The sequence below is a fragment of the Salmo trutta genome, chromosome 12 (assembly GCF_901001165.1).
Source record: "Salmo trutta chromosome 12, fSalTru1.1, whole genome shotgun sequence".
Lineage (NCBI taxonomy): Eukaryota > Metazoa > Chordata > Actinopteri > Salmoniformes > Salmonidae > Salmo > Salmo trutta.
In genome coordinates this window covers 13787481-13803372 of record NC_042968.1, presented here as the reverse complement: position 1 = coordinate 13803372, position 15892 = coordinate 13787481, and the positions used below count along the sequence as shown (strand labels likewise).

The 15892-nt window shown below is 46.8% G+C and overlaps 1 protein-coding gene across 1 annotated transcript in view; it reads right to left on the bottom strand.

Annotated features, from left to right (window-relative positions):
* Positions 1-4367: 4367 nt before the first annotated feature.
* The window catches only part of LOC115202958 (matrix metalloproteinase-15), a 23103-nt gene continuing 11578 nt past the window's right edge, over positions 4368-15892 (bottom strand). The window contains exons 7-11 of the mRNA XM_029767167.1: positions 15718-15826; positions 12503-12641; positions 10727-10877; positions 10306-10424; positions 4368-10004 (exon numbers count right to left, since the gene is read on the bottom strand). Coding sequence (XP_029623027.1) covers positions 9526-10004; positions 10306-10424; positions 10727-10877; positions 12503-12641; positions 15718-15826 — 997 coding nt within the window. The 3' untranslated portion in view covers positions 4368-9525. The remainder of the gene's footprint in view (positions 10005-10305; positions 10425-10726; positions 10878-12502; positions 12642-15717; positions 15827-15892) is intronic.

The window sequence follows — 15892 nt, the reverse complement described above, 5'->3', positions numbered from 1 at the left end:
TTGTGTTCTTGAACGTAGCCCTGTCTTTCATTTTTGTTCATTGATTTCACCTGTGTTAGTTACTCACCTGGTCTCATCAGCTCCTTATTTAGTTCAGTTCATTCTGTTTGTGCCTTTGTGAGGTATTGTTCGTTTTGACTCTACTAAGCCTTTTCCTAGCTCGTTTGTGAGAACCAGTAATAGCCTTCAGTCCTAGTTTTGATTCATCTGCCTGTTTGCCTACTTGTGTATGACCATTGCCTGCCTGTGACCACGATTCCTGCCTTCTGCGGAGGCGAAATAAACACCTGCCGTGCTCTGCGCGTGAATCTACACCTTGTTCTCACTGAGTATTAATTACATTGTGTTTTAGGCCATTGTCCTGCTGAAAGGTGAATTCAGCTCCCAGTGTTTTGTGGAAAGCAAACTGAATCAGGTTTTCCTCAAGGACTTTGCCTGTGCTTAGCTCCATGTTTATTTTTTATCCTAAAAAACTCCCAAGTCCTTAACAATTACAAGCATACCCATAACATGATTGCTCGCACTGTAACACTCGTCGTTGAAGGGGGACCAAAACGCAGCAGGTAAAGTGCTCATCCTCTTATTAAAGAAAACACTTAATCAATACAAAACCAACGACGAAAACAGTCCAGTAAGGTGCATAAACTATACTAGAAACAACCACCCACAAAACCTAGTGAAAACAAACACAACTAAATATGGCCTCCAATTAGAGACAACAACCAGCTGCCTCTAATTGGAGGTCATTGACAAAACTCACATAGAACTAGAAAAGCTAGATAAACATAGAAATAAGAAATAGAACCTAAACCCACAATACCCAACCACACAAAACAAACACCCCCTGCCACGCCCTGACCAACTACAATAACAAATAACCCCTTTTACTGGCCAGGACGTGACAGTACCCTCCCCCCCCCAAAGGTGCAGACCCCGAATGCACCTCAAAACAAAACCCACAAAAACAACCCCAAACCTAAAGGGAGGGAAGGGAGGGTGGCCACTGTCAACGACGGTTTACCCCCCCCCCAATCCTCCCACCATGGAGGTGGCTCTGGCTCTGGCCGTAGCTCCTGTTCAGCAGACTCTGGGCTGAGAGGCGTCGCTGGAAGCCCCGGGCTGAGAGGCGTCGCTGGAGGCCCCGGACTGAGAGGCGTCGCTGGAGGCCCCTGGCTGAGGGGCGTCGCTGGAGGCTCCTGGCTGAGGAGCGTCGCTGGAGGCTCAGGGCTGAGGAGCGTCTCTGCAGGCTCCGGACTGTAGGCCGTCTCTGCAGGTTCTGGACTGTAGATCGTCTCTGTCGGTTCTGGACTGTAGGCCGTCTCTGTCGGTTCCGGACTGTAGGCTGTCGCCGGAAGCACTGGACGGGGAACTGTCGCCGGAAGCTCTGGACGGGGAACTGTCGCCGGAAGCTCTGGACGGGGAACTGTCGCCGGAAGCTCTAGACGGGGAACTGTCGCCGGAAGCTCTGGACGGGGAACTGTCGCCGGAAGCTCTGGACGGGGAACTGTCGCCGGAAGCTCTGGACGGGGAACTGTCGCCGGAAGCTCTGGACGGGGAACTGTCGCCGGAAGCTCTGGACGGGGAACTGTCGCCGGAAGCTCTGGACGGGGAACTGTCGGCCGGAAGCTCTGGACGGGGGACTGTCGGCCGGAAGCTCTGGACGGAGGACTGTCGCCGGAAGCTCTGGACGGGGAACTGTCGCCGGAAGCTCTGGACGGGGAACTGTCGCCGGAAGCTCTGGACGGGGAACTGTCGGCCGGAAGCTCTGGACGGGGGACTGTCGGCCGGAAGCTCTGGACGAGGGACTGTCGCCGGAAGCTCTGGACGGGGAACTGTCGCCGGAAGCTCTGGACGGGGAACTGTCGCCGGAAGCTCTGGACGGGGAACTGTCGCCGGAAGCTCTGGACGGGGAACTGTCGCCGGAAGCTCTGGACGGGGAACTGTCGCCGGAAGCTCTGGACGGGGAACTGTCGCCGGAAGCTCTGGACGGGGGACTGTCGCCGGAAGCTCTGGACGGGGGACTGTCGCCGGAAGCTCTGGACGGGGGACTGTCGCCGGAAGCTCTGGACGGGGAACGTCGCCGGAAGCTCTGGACGGGGAACTGTCGCCGGAAGCTCTAGACGGGGAACTGTCGCCGGAAGCTCTGGACTGGGACTGCACACTGGAGGCCTGATGCGTGGGGCTGGCTTAGGAGGCACCAGACTAGTAACCCACAACACAGGGCTAGTGTGAGGAGCAGAAACAGGACATACTGGGCTGGGCAGGCTCACTGGAGGCCTGATGCGTGGGACTGGCTTTGGAGGCGCCAGACTAGTAACACGCACCACAGGGCTAGTGCGAGGAGCAGGAACAGGACGTACCGGACTGGGCAGACGCACTGGAGGCCTGATGCGTGGGGTTGGCTTTAGAAGCGCCAGACTAGTAACACGCACTACAGGGCTAGTGTGAGGAGCAGGAACAGGACGTACTGGGCTGGGCAGGCGCACTGAAGGCCTGATGCGTGGGGCTGGCTTTGGAGGCGCCAGACTAGTAACACGCACCTCAAGGCTAGTGTGGAGAGCAGGAACAGGATGGACTGGACTGGGCAGACGCACTGGAGGAAGAATACAAGGAGCCTAAACCCACAATACCTAAACCCACAATACCCAACCACACAAAACAAACACCCCCTGCCACGCCCTGATCAACTACAATGACAAATAACCCCTTTTACTGGCCAGGACGTGACACGCACACGCTTTTTCAGTTCTGCCCACAGATTTTCTATAGGGTTGAGGTCAGGACTTTGTGATGGCCACTCCAATTTGTTGTCCTTAAGCCATTTTGACACAACTTTGGAAGTATGCTTGGGGTCATTGTCCATTTGGAAGACCCATTTGCGACCAAGTTTTAACTTCCTGACTAATGTCTTGAGATGTTGCCTCAATATATCCACATAATTTCCCTACCTCATGATGCCATCTATTTTATGAAGTGCACCAGTCCCTCATGCAGCAAAGCACCCCTACAACATGATGCTGCCACCCCCGTGCTTCACGGTTGGGATGGTGTTCTTCGGCTTGCAAGCCTCCCCCTTTTTCCTCCAAACATAACGATGGTCATTATGGCCAAACAGTTCAATTTTTCTTCATCAGACCAGAGGACATTTCTCCAAAAAGTACCATCTTTGTCCCCATGTGCAGTTGCAAACCGTAGTCTGGCTTTTTTATGGCGGTTTTGGAGCTGTGGCTTCTTCCTTGCTGAGTGGCCTTTCAGGCCATGTCGATATAGGACTCATTTTGCTGTGGATATAGAATTTTTTGTACCGGTTTCCTCCAGCATCTTCACAAGGTCCTTTGCTGTTGTTCTGGGATTGATCTGCACTTTTCGTACCAAAGTATGTTCATCTCCAGGAGGCAGAACGTGTCTCCTTCCTGAGCGGTATGACGGCTGCGTGGTCCCATGGTGTTTATACTTGCGTACTATTGCTTGTACAGATGAACGTGGTACCTTCAGGCGTTTGGAAATTGCTCCCAAGGATGAACCAGACTTGTGGAGGTCTATAATTTTTTTCTGAGGTCTTTGCTGATTTCTTTTGATTTTCCCATGATGTCAAGCAAAGAGGCACTGAGTTTGAAGGTAGGCCTTGAAATACATCCACAGGTACACCTCCAATTGACATAAATTATGTCAATTAGCCTATCAGAAGCTTCTAAAGCTATGACATCATTTTCTGGAATTTTCCAAGCTGTTTAAAGACACAGTCAACTTAGTGTATGTAAACATCTGACACACTGGAATTGTGATACAGTGAATTATAAGTGAAATAATCTGTCTGTAAACAATTGTTGGAAAAATTACTTGTGTCATGCACAAAGTAGATGTCCTAACCGACTTGCCAAAACTATAGTTTGTTAACAAGAAACTTGTTGAGTGGTTAAAAAACAAGTTTTAATGACTCCTACCTAAGTGTATGTAAACTTCCGACTTCAACTGTAGGTTACTACTGTATAGAAGGGCACCTGCTCTGACCAAACTACTGTACTTGCTTCCTCTCATCTCTGTAGTATTTGGGGCTGTTGCTGCCAAATCTCCCTCCCAGTTTCCCATGGTCCATGGTTCCTGAGAAAGCGGAAGTGTGGCCCTGGCCATGGACTGTGATCTTAGATCAGGGAGAGTTTGAAGAAGTGGTGGGACCATTGTCAGGATACAGTTTGTTTGTTTACTGAAGTCCTCAATTGGGAATCTTACATTATGGTGGACAAAATAAATCATGGTCCCACAGCTTCTGTATTGGTGCAGTGCCAAGCATCAAAGCACAAAGTCGCATCATGAGTAGGTCATTTGGGATAGTTCATAAAATGCAGTATCGCTTTAGACTAGTAGACTTCTTTGTTTTTAGAGCATTTTATTGTGTACATGTCCAGCATGGATAGTCAACACACTCAACAAGAGGTGAACACACAACACAAATGTATAAAATCTTCACTTTCTACAGCAAAATAAAATAAAAACACATACGGAATGTTATTAAAAGTACAAAAAGAATCATACGGCGTTCAAAGAAAAATTCTAAATTAATATTACAAATAATCATGATAATCATACAGACAAATGAACTTTTTATTTTCATCCCATCGATGTTAATAGGCGTGGTGAGGTTTTAAAAAAAAACGAACTCACTGAAGCATTACCCGGGTAGTAACTTTCACACAACATTTCTGTGAAGTTTTTAAAACATTTGTAAGATGTAACGCTGCGCTGCCATAGCCTGGTAGGCTTTTAGTTGCCTGGTTTTCCAAGGATCTGGGAGGAGCAGTCTCCTGTAAGTCAGTTGAGAGTTAATAGCATGTGGTTTCAGTTGATCAGGCTCAGCTGAGTGAGTAAGGTGAGATGCGCTCTGGGATAGGGATGCACACCCACTGAGTGTGTCTGGAGCTGAAGCATCAAGACTCAATCGAAGCGCATCGATCATCTTCCCACCAACCTCTGGGTCTGACAAACATCAAACAGAGGATTGAGAAATCAAAAGCGAGGATCAAACCGAACCCCTTTCTCTTGACATGTCTTCCATGTCATCTTTCTAACATATCTCTCTTTCTCTCTACAAAGATCAGTTTGGCATCCTGTGTGGTTGTTGTTTGCATTGAATAACAAAACAATTTTGTCAAGCTAGTGGTTAACTGTGAGACATGATATGAAGCAACTGTGCAGGATGCCTGTGAAATGCACTGGCCACAAACAACAACTAACGGAATATATAGAATGAACAGTCTGCTGTGTTCCTCTCTATCTTGGATATAAAACATCAGACTGCCTTGGTTGCTCTGCTCCCTCCCTGACAGAGCGGTGGGGTTGGGACAGAGTGGGATTGTGGGAGGAAGGAAGCTTCCCGATCCTGGCCTAGGGCTCAGCCTGCCTTCCTTCTGGGCTGGAGCAATGACAGCATAGAGGACAATGCTGCACTTTGTGGGAGAGCCCATTGTTACAGTCCCCCTGGGGCCAAGGCTGGGCCTAGATGGGCTTCAGAGAAGACCAGACCAGCGCAGAAGAGTAGAGTGGTGTTCAACAGAGAGAGAGCGAGAGGAAGTAGTTATACTATAAGGCTATAAGGAGACTACAGAGCAATAGCACTCGAAAATATACATACTCACACAAAACACATACACACAGAGTGTTGATACCTCAATCATTCCCTGACATAATATTTCAGAACTGTATTTTTCAATACTGTATTTTTCATAACTGTATTTTGCATTGCTTTTAGTGTTCCAAAACAATTCTCATGAGGAAAAAAAAAAAGTTAAACAAAACAAAGCAGTCTTGGACTCAATCCCAGAGTGCTCTTATAAAGGCTCTAGTTTACTTCAAGCAGGCATATCCTTTGTGAAATTTCCCACACTTCTGTTGCATCTGCTTGAGCTAGTTCAGGCATCGTTGGGGACTACAGTGTCTTATTGGGGAGACGTCTTCAGACACACCGAGAAACAGTTGTAAAATAAATCCACACTAAGAGATAGACATACTAGGAACACAAAGAGCCACATAGGCCACTAAGGTCTGGGACTCGCAGAGATAGTCTACTCCATACAGGCACAAAGATACTAGCTATCCCAGATAAAGAGAGAGCGAGTAAGGCATGGACTGTGTCTCAGACAATGAGTGAGCATTTTTTGAGTGTGTCCAGATACCTTCTAGGCCTGCTGATGGTGACTTCTCCATTGATTTGGACAGGATGGGTGGGTGGATGGGGACCGGTGGGGGATGCAGGGGGGAGAAGAGAGAGGGAAGGCTTTTACCTCTGATTAGCTCCCCTCTCAACCTCGCAGCACAATGAGAGGGCAATGGGACGGAGGCGGTCTCCTAGCAACCCCATCGAGCGGGATCCATCACTGACACACGCAGGACGTCTCATGACTGTGATTCCTCTCTGCTGTCAAGAATATTTATAATAGCCCTTTTAACTGGCCATCCCTCATCTCAGTGGTATTATGGGAGCATCTCACTCATCCTCTGTACACCTACCCCCCCTAAACGCCTCAGACAGACATGCTCATCCCAACTACTGTTTGACAGATGGTAAACAGTGAAACCTGTCAAGTATACGAGTATAAAATGACTTCTATACTTTACAGCAAATCCTTTCTCAGTATCTTTAGAGGGCTGCTAGCAAATCTACTAGACGTATGCGTACTGTACATGGGCCTTAGTGGTCGAAGAGAAGAGCATAGGGAAAACATAACAATGTGAGAAATAAAGAAGTCACATACACGGCATGCTACTATTTCCCTTTGGTATCAGAATAGACTCCACCGTTCCTTCTCTGGAGCTAGTGAATGTGGGTCATACAGCATGACACAGTGCCAATAAGAGTCCCCAGTGAGCTCCTCTCTCTCACTCCCCCTACTGCCCTACTCAGCTGTAGGAAGGGACCTCTGGTCTCTCACGCAGCCTGCCCTGCAGCCTTCCCAACCCCCTTCCAACAATCACCAACATCTGGGTAACACAATCCAGGAACAGACCGTAAGCCTTCCCAAATACTTAACAGATAAGGTTTCTGTCTTTGAACCTTCTGTTTCTGAACTCCGTTAGTAGATCTCTAGCCTCTCACGCCCTCTCTTGTTCCCCTTCTCCCTCTCTGGTAAAGTCTGTCTCTGTTTGGACCTCTCAGAAAATGAAAAGAAGCCTGTTTTTGGTACAGAGAAGGCTTAAGACTCGAGGCTGGGGGTGAACAATATTTTAAAACACCTGCTGTTTTTAAATGAGAGGATTAGCTGTATGTTCAGAGGACTAACTCTCTAGAACAAGCTCAGCGAGAGAGAGGGCAAGAGAGAGAGAGGCCCTCCAATCTATTTAAATCTAGGGGAGACGGTATTACAGAGAGAGGGCTCATTGTGTGGTGCATTACTTGAATTATATTTATTAATACATTTCAGTGGAGGTATCATTTGTTCCAAATATTTCTCAGATTAAAAGCATTAGTCAATCTCTTACCCACTGGGCACAGACGTTATTTCAAACTCTAGTTTTGATTTCATTTTGGTTGAGTTGTCAACTAACTTCAATTCGACATGAAATCAACAAAACATTTCAGCATGTCATTCCCAGCTAGCACATAATGTTCTGAGAACCATATGTTTCTTAGAGCTTGGTGAGAGCGTGGTTGTCCTATGGTTATTTTGCATACAACCTTCTCACAATGTTCTGGGAATGGTGCAGGGTACCCAGCTAGCACACAGCTTTCTGAGTACCATATGTTTCTTAGGTTGGAATTTCAGTACCGCATCATAACATTTTCTATAGGTTTCCTCATGGTTCTATTTAAAGCCATGTTCTCAGAACGATCAGAGTACGTTACGAAATAAAGTTCTTCTGTGGGAATTTTGTTACTTCTGAAGGACTTTTTCTACAGGTTTTCTCATGGTTCTATTTAAAGTCATGTTCTCAGAAACATTAAGAAAAGGTTCCATAAAAACCACAAGAAAACATTGGTAATGTTCAAAGAACGTTCTAAGAATGTTATTTACAAACATATACACTGTTCTCAGCATCAATGGACTAATTCCATGGATAGAGAGCAGAAGATCATAAGTTCCTAAGCTGATGAATTAACATGTGTCCTATCTGTGCTTGGAGTTCAAAACAGTTAACCTAAGCTAGCAGTGGTATTACAAGTATTATTCCCATTAATTACCTTCAAATAACCTATCATTTCCATTCTCAGAACATTAATAAAACCACAGGAAAACTTTCAGGGAACCATAGTAAAACGTTCTCACAACCTCCCAGCAACCTCAAAATGAACGTTCCCAGAACAGGCAAAATTTTCACTTCCATTCTCAGAACGTTTAAAAAACGTATGGCTTCATTCCCAATGTGCTAGCTGGATTGGATTTAGGTTAAAAGTTTGGTTGGAAAATTAGATTCCCTTACGTTGATAACTTTTTGCAAATCCAATCAGTTTTCCACATTGATTCAACATCATCACATTGAAATGACGTGGAAACAACATTGATTCAACCAGTTTTTGCCCAGTGGATATTCATTCAATACCCCCTGTCTCTCTCCTACCTCAGTACCTCAACTGCTCCCCCAAGTCCCACACAAAGTCATTTCACAGTGAATTGCCTTTGTCTTACATTTTTGGGGAAAGAAGCACCTTTCTTTCCCAACCCTTCCCTATCATAACAACTCAAACTCTCATTGCCACGGTTTAATAGGACCGAAACAAGGTTGGAAATGAAAAAGGCACCACGGGACCGTGTTTGGTTGAATAACCCAAACGTTTGTGAAAGTTGTCTATAAAGTATGGACAACATTTCCAATATCATCCATGGTGCCCTTGAATTAAAAACAGATGAGAAAACCAAAAGTTCAGTTAGTGGCTGTTCAACATGGAAGGTGTAGTAATAAAAGGCATTGGGTGAGTTGCAGTTCAAAAGTGACACTGTTTACACTGTTCTCTCTCCTGTTGATACCTGACCTGCAGTAGGCCTGCTTCAGCTGAAGGAGTCCTGAGTGAGGGAGGAGATGGGAGGGAGGGAGGGAGGAGGAGTGGGAGGGGGGGCTCTCTGCTTTTCACAGAATCAAACCTCCTTCACTCCATTCTGCGCTGCAGTCTCTCTCTATCGCTCTGTTTTGTCTCTGTTTCCCTTTCAAAGGTTAATCCAAGAACCAGATGGAAGTTATCTCAGAGAAACCCCCTGTAACGGGGCGGAGAGAGAGAGAATAATGCAGACACTTCCTGGTTTAGAAGAAAAAAAATTACTCACACACAATATGAACCAAACAAAAAAAAAAACAATGTGCAAACTTTCTGATATAAATAGACTACAGACAACTCATTGGGGAGAGCACCATGGGAGGGGGACGAGTTAGGAGTATGTGTTCATATTTGCTGTGTGTGTGTGTGAGTGTGTGTGTATGAGTGTGTGTGCATGTGTGTGTATGTATTTGCACTTATGTCTCTACTACCATGTTTTGGATGAGAAGATAGAGGAACGAGGGTAGGATTCATGTGGGGGGGGTAATTAAGTGGGTCAGAGGTCACACCCAGTCCTGCATGGAGCGTTTGCAGTGGACCAGCAGTTTGGGAGCTCCTTTCCTCTTCAGTGTGTTGATGATGGCGTAGATCAGTCCCAGGATGCACAGCACCAGGACCAGGGGTACTGTCACCATGATGATGTTCATAGTGCGCGTCTCGCTCTCGTCGATCTTCAGCACCACGTCCACCTCGTTGGTCTCCTCTTCTCTCTCGTCCTTATAGTCTACATCGTTGGTGCGGTCTCGATCCTTGTCCCGCTCCTTGTCCTTCTCCTTGTCCCGGCCTGCGTCAGGGTTGAAGGGCGGGCGATCCACGTCGGGGACCTTGCGGCCTGTGTCGGTGTCCCCGTCTCTGTCTGGGTCCAGGTCCACGCTGCAGCCCATGAAGTCCCTCAGGATGGATTTAGGGTAGCCCGGCTCACTCTTCATCCGGTGGTTGTCAAACTTCCAGTATTTGGATCCCTTGTAGAAATATGTATAAGCTGGGAGGGGAAGACAGGGGCAGGATGTTAAGTACTAAATACACTGTTATGATAATCAAATACTTATCCACGGCATTGAGTGAGACAGTAAATACAGAACAGTTCTGGGGGAAAAGATAGACAGCCCCAAAAAAAGTTGTATTTTTATTCATCCTTTCAAGATGATGTCACTTTTTTCCCTACTCAGCTCATATTGCCTACACGAAGCCCCCTCTCTCTCTCTTATTGACCAGACCCACCCTTCTCCTTTGTTCAGTGTTCATTACTGCCATTTTCCTGGCCACCCTCACGCCTCTCTCACCTCCATCATCGCTGAGGAAAGCCCCCTTGGGAGAGGACGGGACCGCAGAGCCCCACACACTGATTGGCTTGGGGTAGTCCTTGTCGACCGCACGGGACTGTTCGTTAAAGCGCCAGTACCTAGAGACGAGAGGGAGAGAATAACAGTATGTTAAACCCCTATACAGCGCGTATGTTAAATCAGGCATTCATATAGAACTCAGGGTGTATGTGCCTTCTAAGCCAAAGCAGTCAGCACAAAAGAGATGACGCCACATCCTTACATACCAAGAGATTATGCAATCGTAATCGTGCAAAAACATATTCCAAAGCCAAAACAATAGAAGACAATTTACAGTAGTGAACACATGACGGAAACTCCCATCTGTCAACGTGGAAAAAGGGCAACAATTAACAGATAACTAGGAGAGTCCCTTCCTTACCAGTCTCCTTTGAAGAAGTATGTGAAACCTGATGGTTCCCACCAGATGGCTGTCTCTATCTTGTCATAGGGGATGTCCCTGCCGTAGTCTGTCAGCTCCTGCGGGTAACCAGGCTCCAGGTTTGCCTCCCTGAACAGCCAGTACTTATTCCCTACAGGTGGAGGAGAGGAGGGGGAGGAGAGGAGAAGCACAGTGATGTGGGGGAACATATACATCAAGGAGATGGGAGGACAGATATTGGGTGGGACATAATAATTCAGGAGGGAAGGAGAAAGGCATTCATGGTTAATGGTCCTTTGTGGAGCATTGCATAGGGACCTTCCCTTGCCAACAACTACCACTCATCAACCTGGAGATCGCTATGGAAACTGTTAACCCGCCATTACATTACAGTCTTGTTTATTTGCTGGCTAGCGTGCGCCAATAACGGACATTATAGAGGGTGAAATAACGTTTATGCACAGCTTTGGTTAGACATAACGCATTTGAAGTGGTTCGAGTGGAAATGTTGAGGACATGGCAAGTTTTTTTTATTTTATTGTTTTACAGTATGTTAGACACAGAGGCACCATCCGCATGCCCTGCTTTCTGTTCTCCTGGCCCAGTTTTTCACTGAAAACAAAACCTTTGCAGTCAGCATCTGGAAACAAACGGCTGATGCAACTCTCTCACTCACATCTGCCAGATGTTGCAGGCCAACTTTCTGCTCCCTTAGTTTCTTTCCTATGGCTGTCATCCACATTTCAGAAGGGCTTGCCAATGACATCATTTGCCCTGGAGACTTTCTTTAGGGCGAGCCAGCTGTCTTAAAGAACTACAGCTCAAATGTATCCCCAAAAAGCGGTTTCACTACCTCCATCTCTCTTTCACTGTTTCTGGTTACAAAATTCATGGAACAAAGAGATGCCAGGGGGATCTATAATAACCTCTACATACAAATCATATTGTGTTGGTTCTCCTAAGGATATTATTACATGTGTGGTTTAACAATTGGGGAGGAGGTGGGGGGGGGGGGAAATCAATAGAAAGCTGCAATGAAGTCTGGGAGAAAACAAAGCAGCGAACGCTCTTTTTATGTCAATGTAATGAGGGAAAATTATCTAAATGAAAGTTAAAACCTAAATGTTAGTGGGCATGGGACGGTTTCTATGGCTACGGTGCAGGGAGGAAAGAGATAGTTGTGACCGAATGAGGAACTGGGGAGGATTACAGCTCGAGCCAATGAGCATTCACTGCCACCACGGAGATCTCATGTCTAGCCCAATCCGATTGCATTTCAGCACAAAACTCAAAGACCGTTTATCCATAATATACTGTCCGGGGTTACAGTGCATTTGGGGCTCCAAGCTAAAGTGAATGTGGCGATCAAGGAACACTTATTGTCTGCAAAAATAAGTGTTAATGTGGAATTAGCAATGTTTACACACTACTCAACAGTAATTAAATTGTAATGTGGAAAATACAAACAGCTTTAGGTTTTGGCTCCAAGGCACACTAGCGTGAAAAGAAAATACACACAAAGGACTGAAACAATGTTTGTGAATCTATTTTAGTGTAACCAAAGCGTTCAGTTGTTTTGTGATTGCTGCACATAAACAAACACAGTTCCAGTCCTCTGAGTTGAACTATTTCTCTTCTGTTAAACCCTCATTTCGAAAACAACAATGACTGACTGCGTGTGCACGTGTGCGTGCGCTTGTGCGCCTGCCTGCGCGCCTGCCTATAGTCTTACGTGTGCCTGCACGTGCGGTACAATGATTAGGAGAGTACAAATACCTTTAAAGAAGACAAATTTCCCATCGTGTCTCTCGTAGGCTGCATCAATGTCCCCAGGCAGTCCCCTCCAGAAGTGACCAATGGGCATTGGGTAGTTGTCCAGGACCCTGTTCCTCCGCACCCTCCAGAACCAGCGACCCTGTCAGAAAAGAGCGGGGAGAGCCGTTAGATGGCATATCCACTGGGGCTCTAATGCTCAGGATGACCTCTAACCTGTGACCCTGCCTGCCTGTGACATGGCTCTCTGGAGCTCCAGACCTAGCTGGGAGCTGCTGCCTTCACACCAGATATGGACGCAGCTCTGAGTATCAGCAGTTTAGTACCATCATGCAATCCATAAATTGTAGAGCCATATGGGAGAGAGGAACAGAGAGTGCCAAACATGATGGGCCACGTGCCTGGTAGTTCCTGAACATCCCCTCTCTATCAGAGCCTGTTCAGCACATTGCCTGGAGGAGGAAGTCTTCACAGCCACGTTCAACAGTTTGGATCAATCAATAGGAGAAATACTTAAGTAACGTACACATACACTACATAAACATCCCCGCACACATGCACACAGGCGCTCACTCTCTCTCTCTCTCTCTCTGTCAGTGTGTCCTCAGTAAGTCCCTAGTCACATGGTGCGGTGGGCGTCCGAGCTTGACCATCACATTCCCTCCATCTCCTTGGCTCAGGCCCAGACCTTGAGATGACTTCAGACCTGTCTAATATCTAAACCAGACCCAGGAACGCAGCCAAGGGCCTCTAAATTGAAATCATCTGTTCTAACACCCAGCCCCCCGTCCTCAACATCCATTAACCCCCCGTACCCTTCTCCACGCCACACACTCCCCCCTTTTCATTTCACCACCATGGCACACTCTGCTGTGTCTAAAAGAGAGGGTAGGGTCCCGTCTATAGAAAGAGAAAGAGAGGGCACATTAAAGTCCCATTTAAAAGGTGAGGGAAACAGCTGCTAGCCCGTACTCTCTCTGTCACCTGGCTTTAACACAGGCTCTGTTCCAGCAGCGTTTGGGGTTCAGGAGAAGCCTGCTGCTGGCTGGGTGGTCGGGATCCCAAGCGCATCCGAATGCCTGCACTACATGACAAGCCTGCCAGAATGGACAATGAAATAACTAATGCTTGAAGGCTATTAATACCCACGACCACAGCACTGAGCAGATCGCATGTCCAATTACTGTAGGACCTGGTTTGGGCTTGCTGCATGTTGCACGAGGAGCGTTTTTACGAGTTGGACTTATATAAAGTAGTTCAACTGGTTGAACTGTTCTGTTTGTTTTAAGTCAGCACAAAACATGTCTGAAACGGTACAAGAGGGATATCGTCCTCTCAGTGTAGGACTAGGAGTGCTTTCCAGAAATGACCTCACAGATCTGCACGCTCATTCATTAGCGGTAAGTTAATAGCATTGGCTGTCAGCATTAATGGTAAAAGCTAAGAGTTGCATCTTCCTGGCAGCAGCTCTTGTCTTTGTCCTTGAAGCCTGTTAGTGAACAGAACATAATTTAAAGCAGACCTGCCCTGCATCCAATCTACTCCAATCTTCTGTGAACACGGAGAGGCAGGAAGAGAAGAGGATAACAGAAGTGTAATTACGATTCTGAAAAAAAGCCCAGCCCCACTAGTCAAATGTACTGACCGTGGAGCCTCACTGGAGCACAAGAGAAAAGAGAACTGACTAGATATTATTTACTATGAACACTACTCAACGTCAGAGACAGTCTGGGCTTGACGGTACCTTTCCTAAAATAGGCTGAGGGCATTAGCAGGAGATGGCTTTGTGACGTTACAGTCGATCGTAAGCTAATGCATGTGTACTTCAAATACAGCCTGATGACAAAAGGGCACAGCACTGTCAAAGATGACTCTTTTCCCCCTGCTCTCATATCGTCACACCCCTTCAACTCTATGCTGCCTGCAGTACACACCTCCTCGGCCCTCTCCCACAGAGACAGTTGGTGAGAGAGACAGACAACTGAAGTCATGGCAAATGTGGAAAAAAGAGACATCCAACTCCCAAGCGCAGTAGTGTGAAAGTGGCTTTTTTCAGTGCTTGACTTGGACTGAAATAGGTGCCGGCACTCATTTTGGGTATTGTTTATATTTACATGTAGGTGCAGGAGCTCCACAATACTTTTGAGCTAATATTCTATAAGTAGTGCAGGAGCTCAAGCAGCAGAACATTTTAGGTGCCGGTACTCAGCTCCGGCGAGCTCCTGCCCAAGTCAAGCACCGGCTCTTTTCATACAAAAGAGAAGTGTTGACCACATCAACTGAAGCATAAACAGTGAAATTCTCTCCAGCTGTCGGCAAATGGCCTAACAAATGGTTCAAATGAGAGCCATCTCCGCAACCCTGGACTGGTTGGTCCTGCAGTTGTTAAGGCACATCTGAGACCTAGAGAGTGCTGCTCCTCTCCTCTTTACGGGGCTCCATGTCATAAAATGGAACGGCTCTGGGGTTTTACAGCTTGCTTAGGGCCCAATTGAACCCAGGCCCCGATCCACCTTCCCATAAGGCTCTCCAGATGCTCCTAACCTGGGGATAGCAGCTTTTACTGCACTAGTGAGAGACACAGACAGACAGCATCATGGTTATCACGCCCACTGGCTGCAATACGAGCAGCCTTTGATCAAATTACCTACTACATCAAATCTAATCACATTTTATTGGTCACATATTTAGCAGATGCTATTGCGGCTGTAGCGAAATTCTTCTGTCTTGTGTGCCTAGCTCCAACAGCGCAGTAATATCCAACAATACACACAAATCTAAAAAGTTAAAGAATGGAATTAAGAAATATCGAAATATTAGGACGAGCAATATCGGAGTCTGGAGTATAAATATATATATATATATGTAATGGGATGTATAGATCATATAGACAGTATGTGGGTAGAATATGTAGTATATCTGAAGAATAGTATATGTACAGCAGTAGTTAAATAGCATAGGCCTTGACTAGAATACAGTATATACATATGAAGTGGATTAAACAGTATGTAATCATTATTAAAGTGACCCGTATTCCAAGACTTCAGTATGTACATAGGGCAGCAGCCTCTAAGGTGCATGGCAGAGTAACCGGGTGGTAGCCAGCTAGTGACAGTAGGTAGGACATGCAGCCATCCAAGAGCATCAGTCCCTAGCAGCAGCACTGAGACTGAATCAACTCATCTCATGTGTGTGTGGGGGCAGTCTGAGGTCCTCACCTTGAACACAAACATCTCTCCCCTGAGCATGGTGACCGCGTCGAAGTTTCCTTCACAGATGTTTGGGCCGTAGTGGTCCGGGCGGTCAGTCGTGCGGGGCTTGTCTGGCCTCCGGGGTGGGGCGTTGGGGGGAGAGTTAGGGGGAGATCTGGGGGGAGTGTTGGGAGGAGAGTTG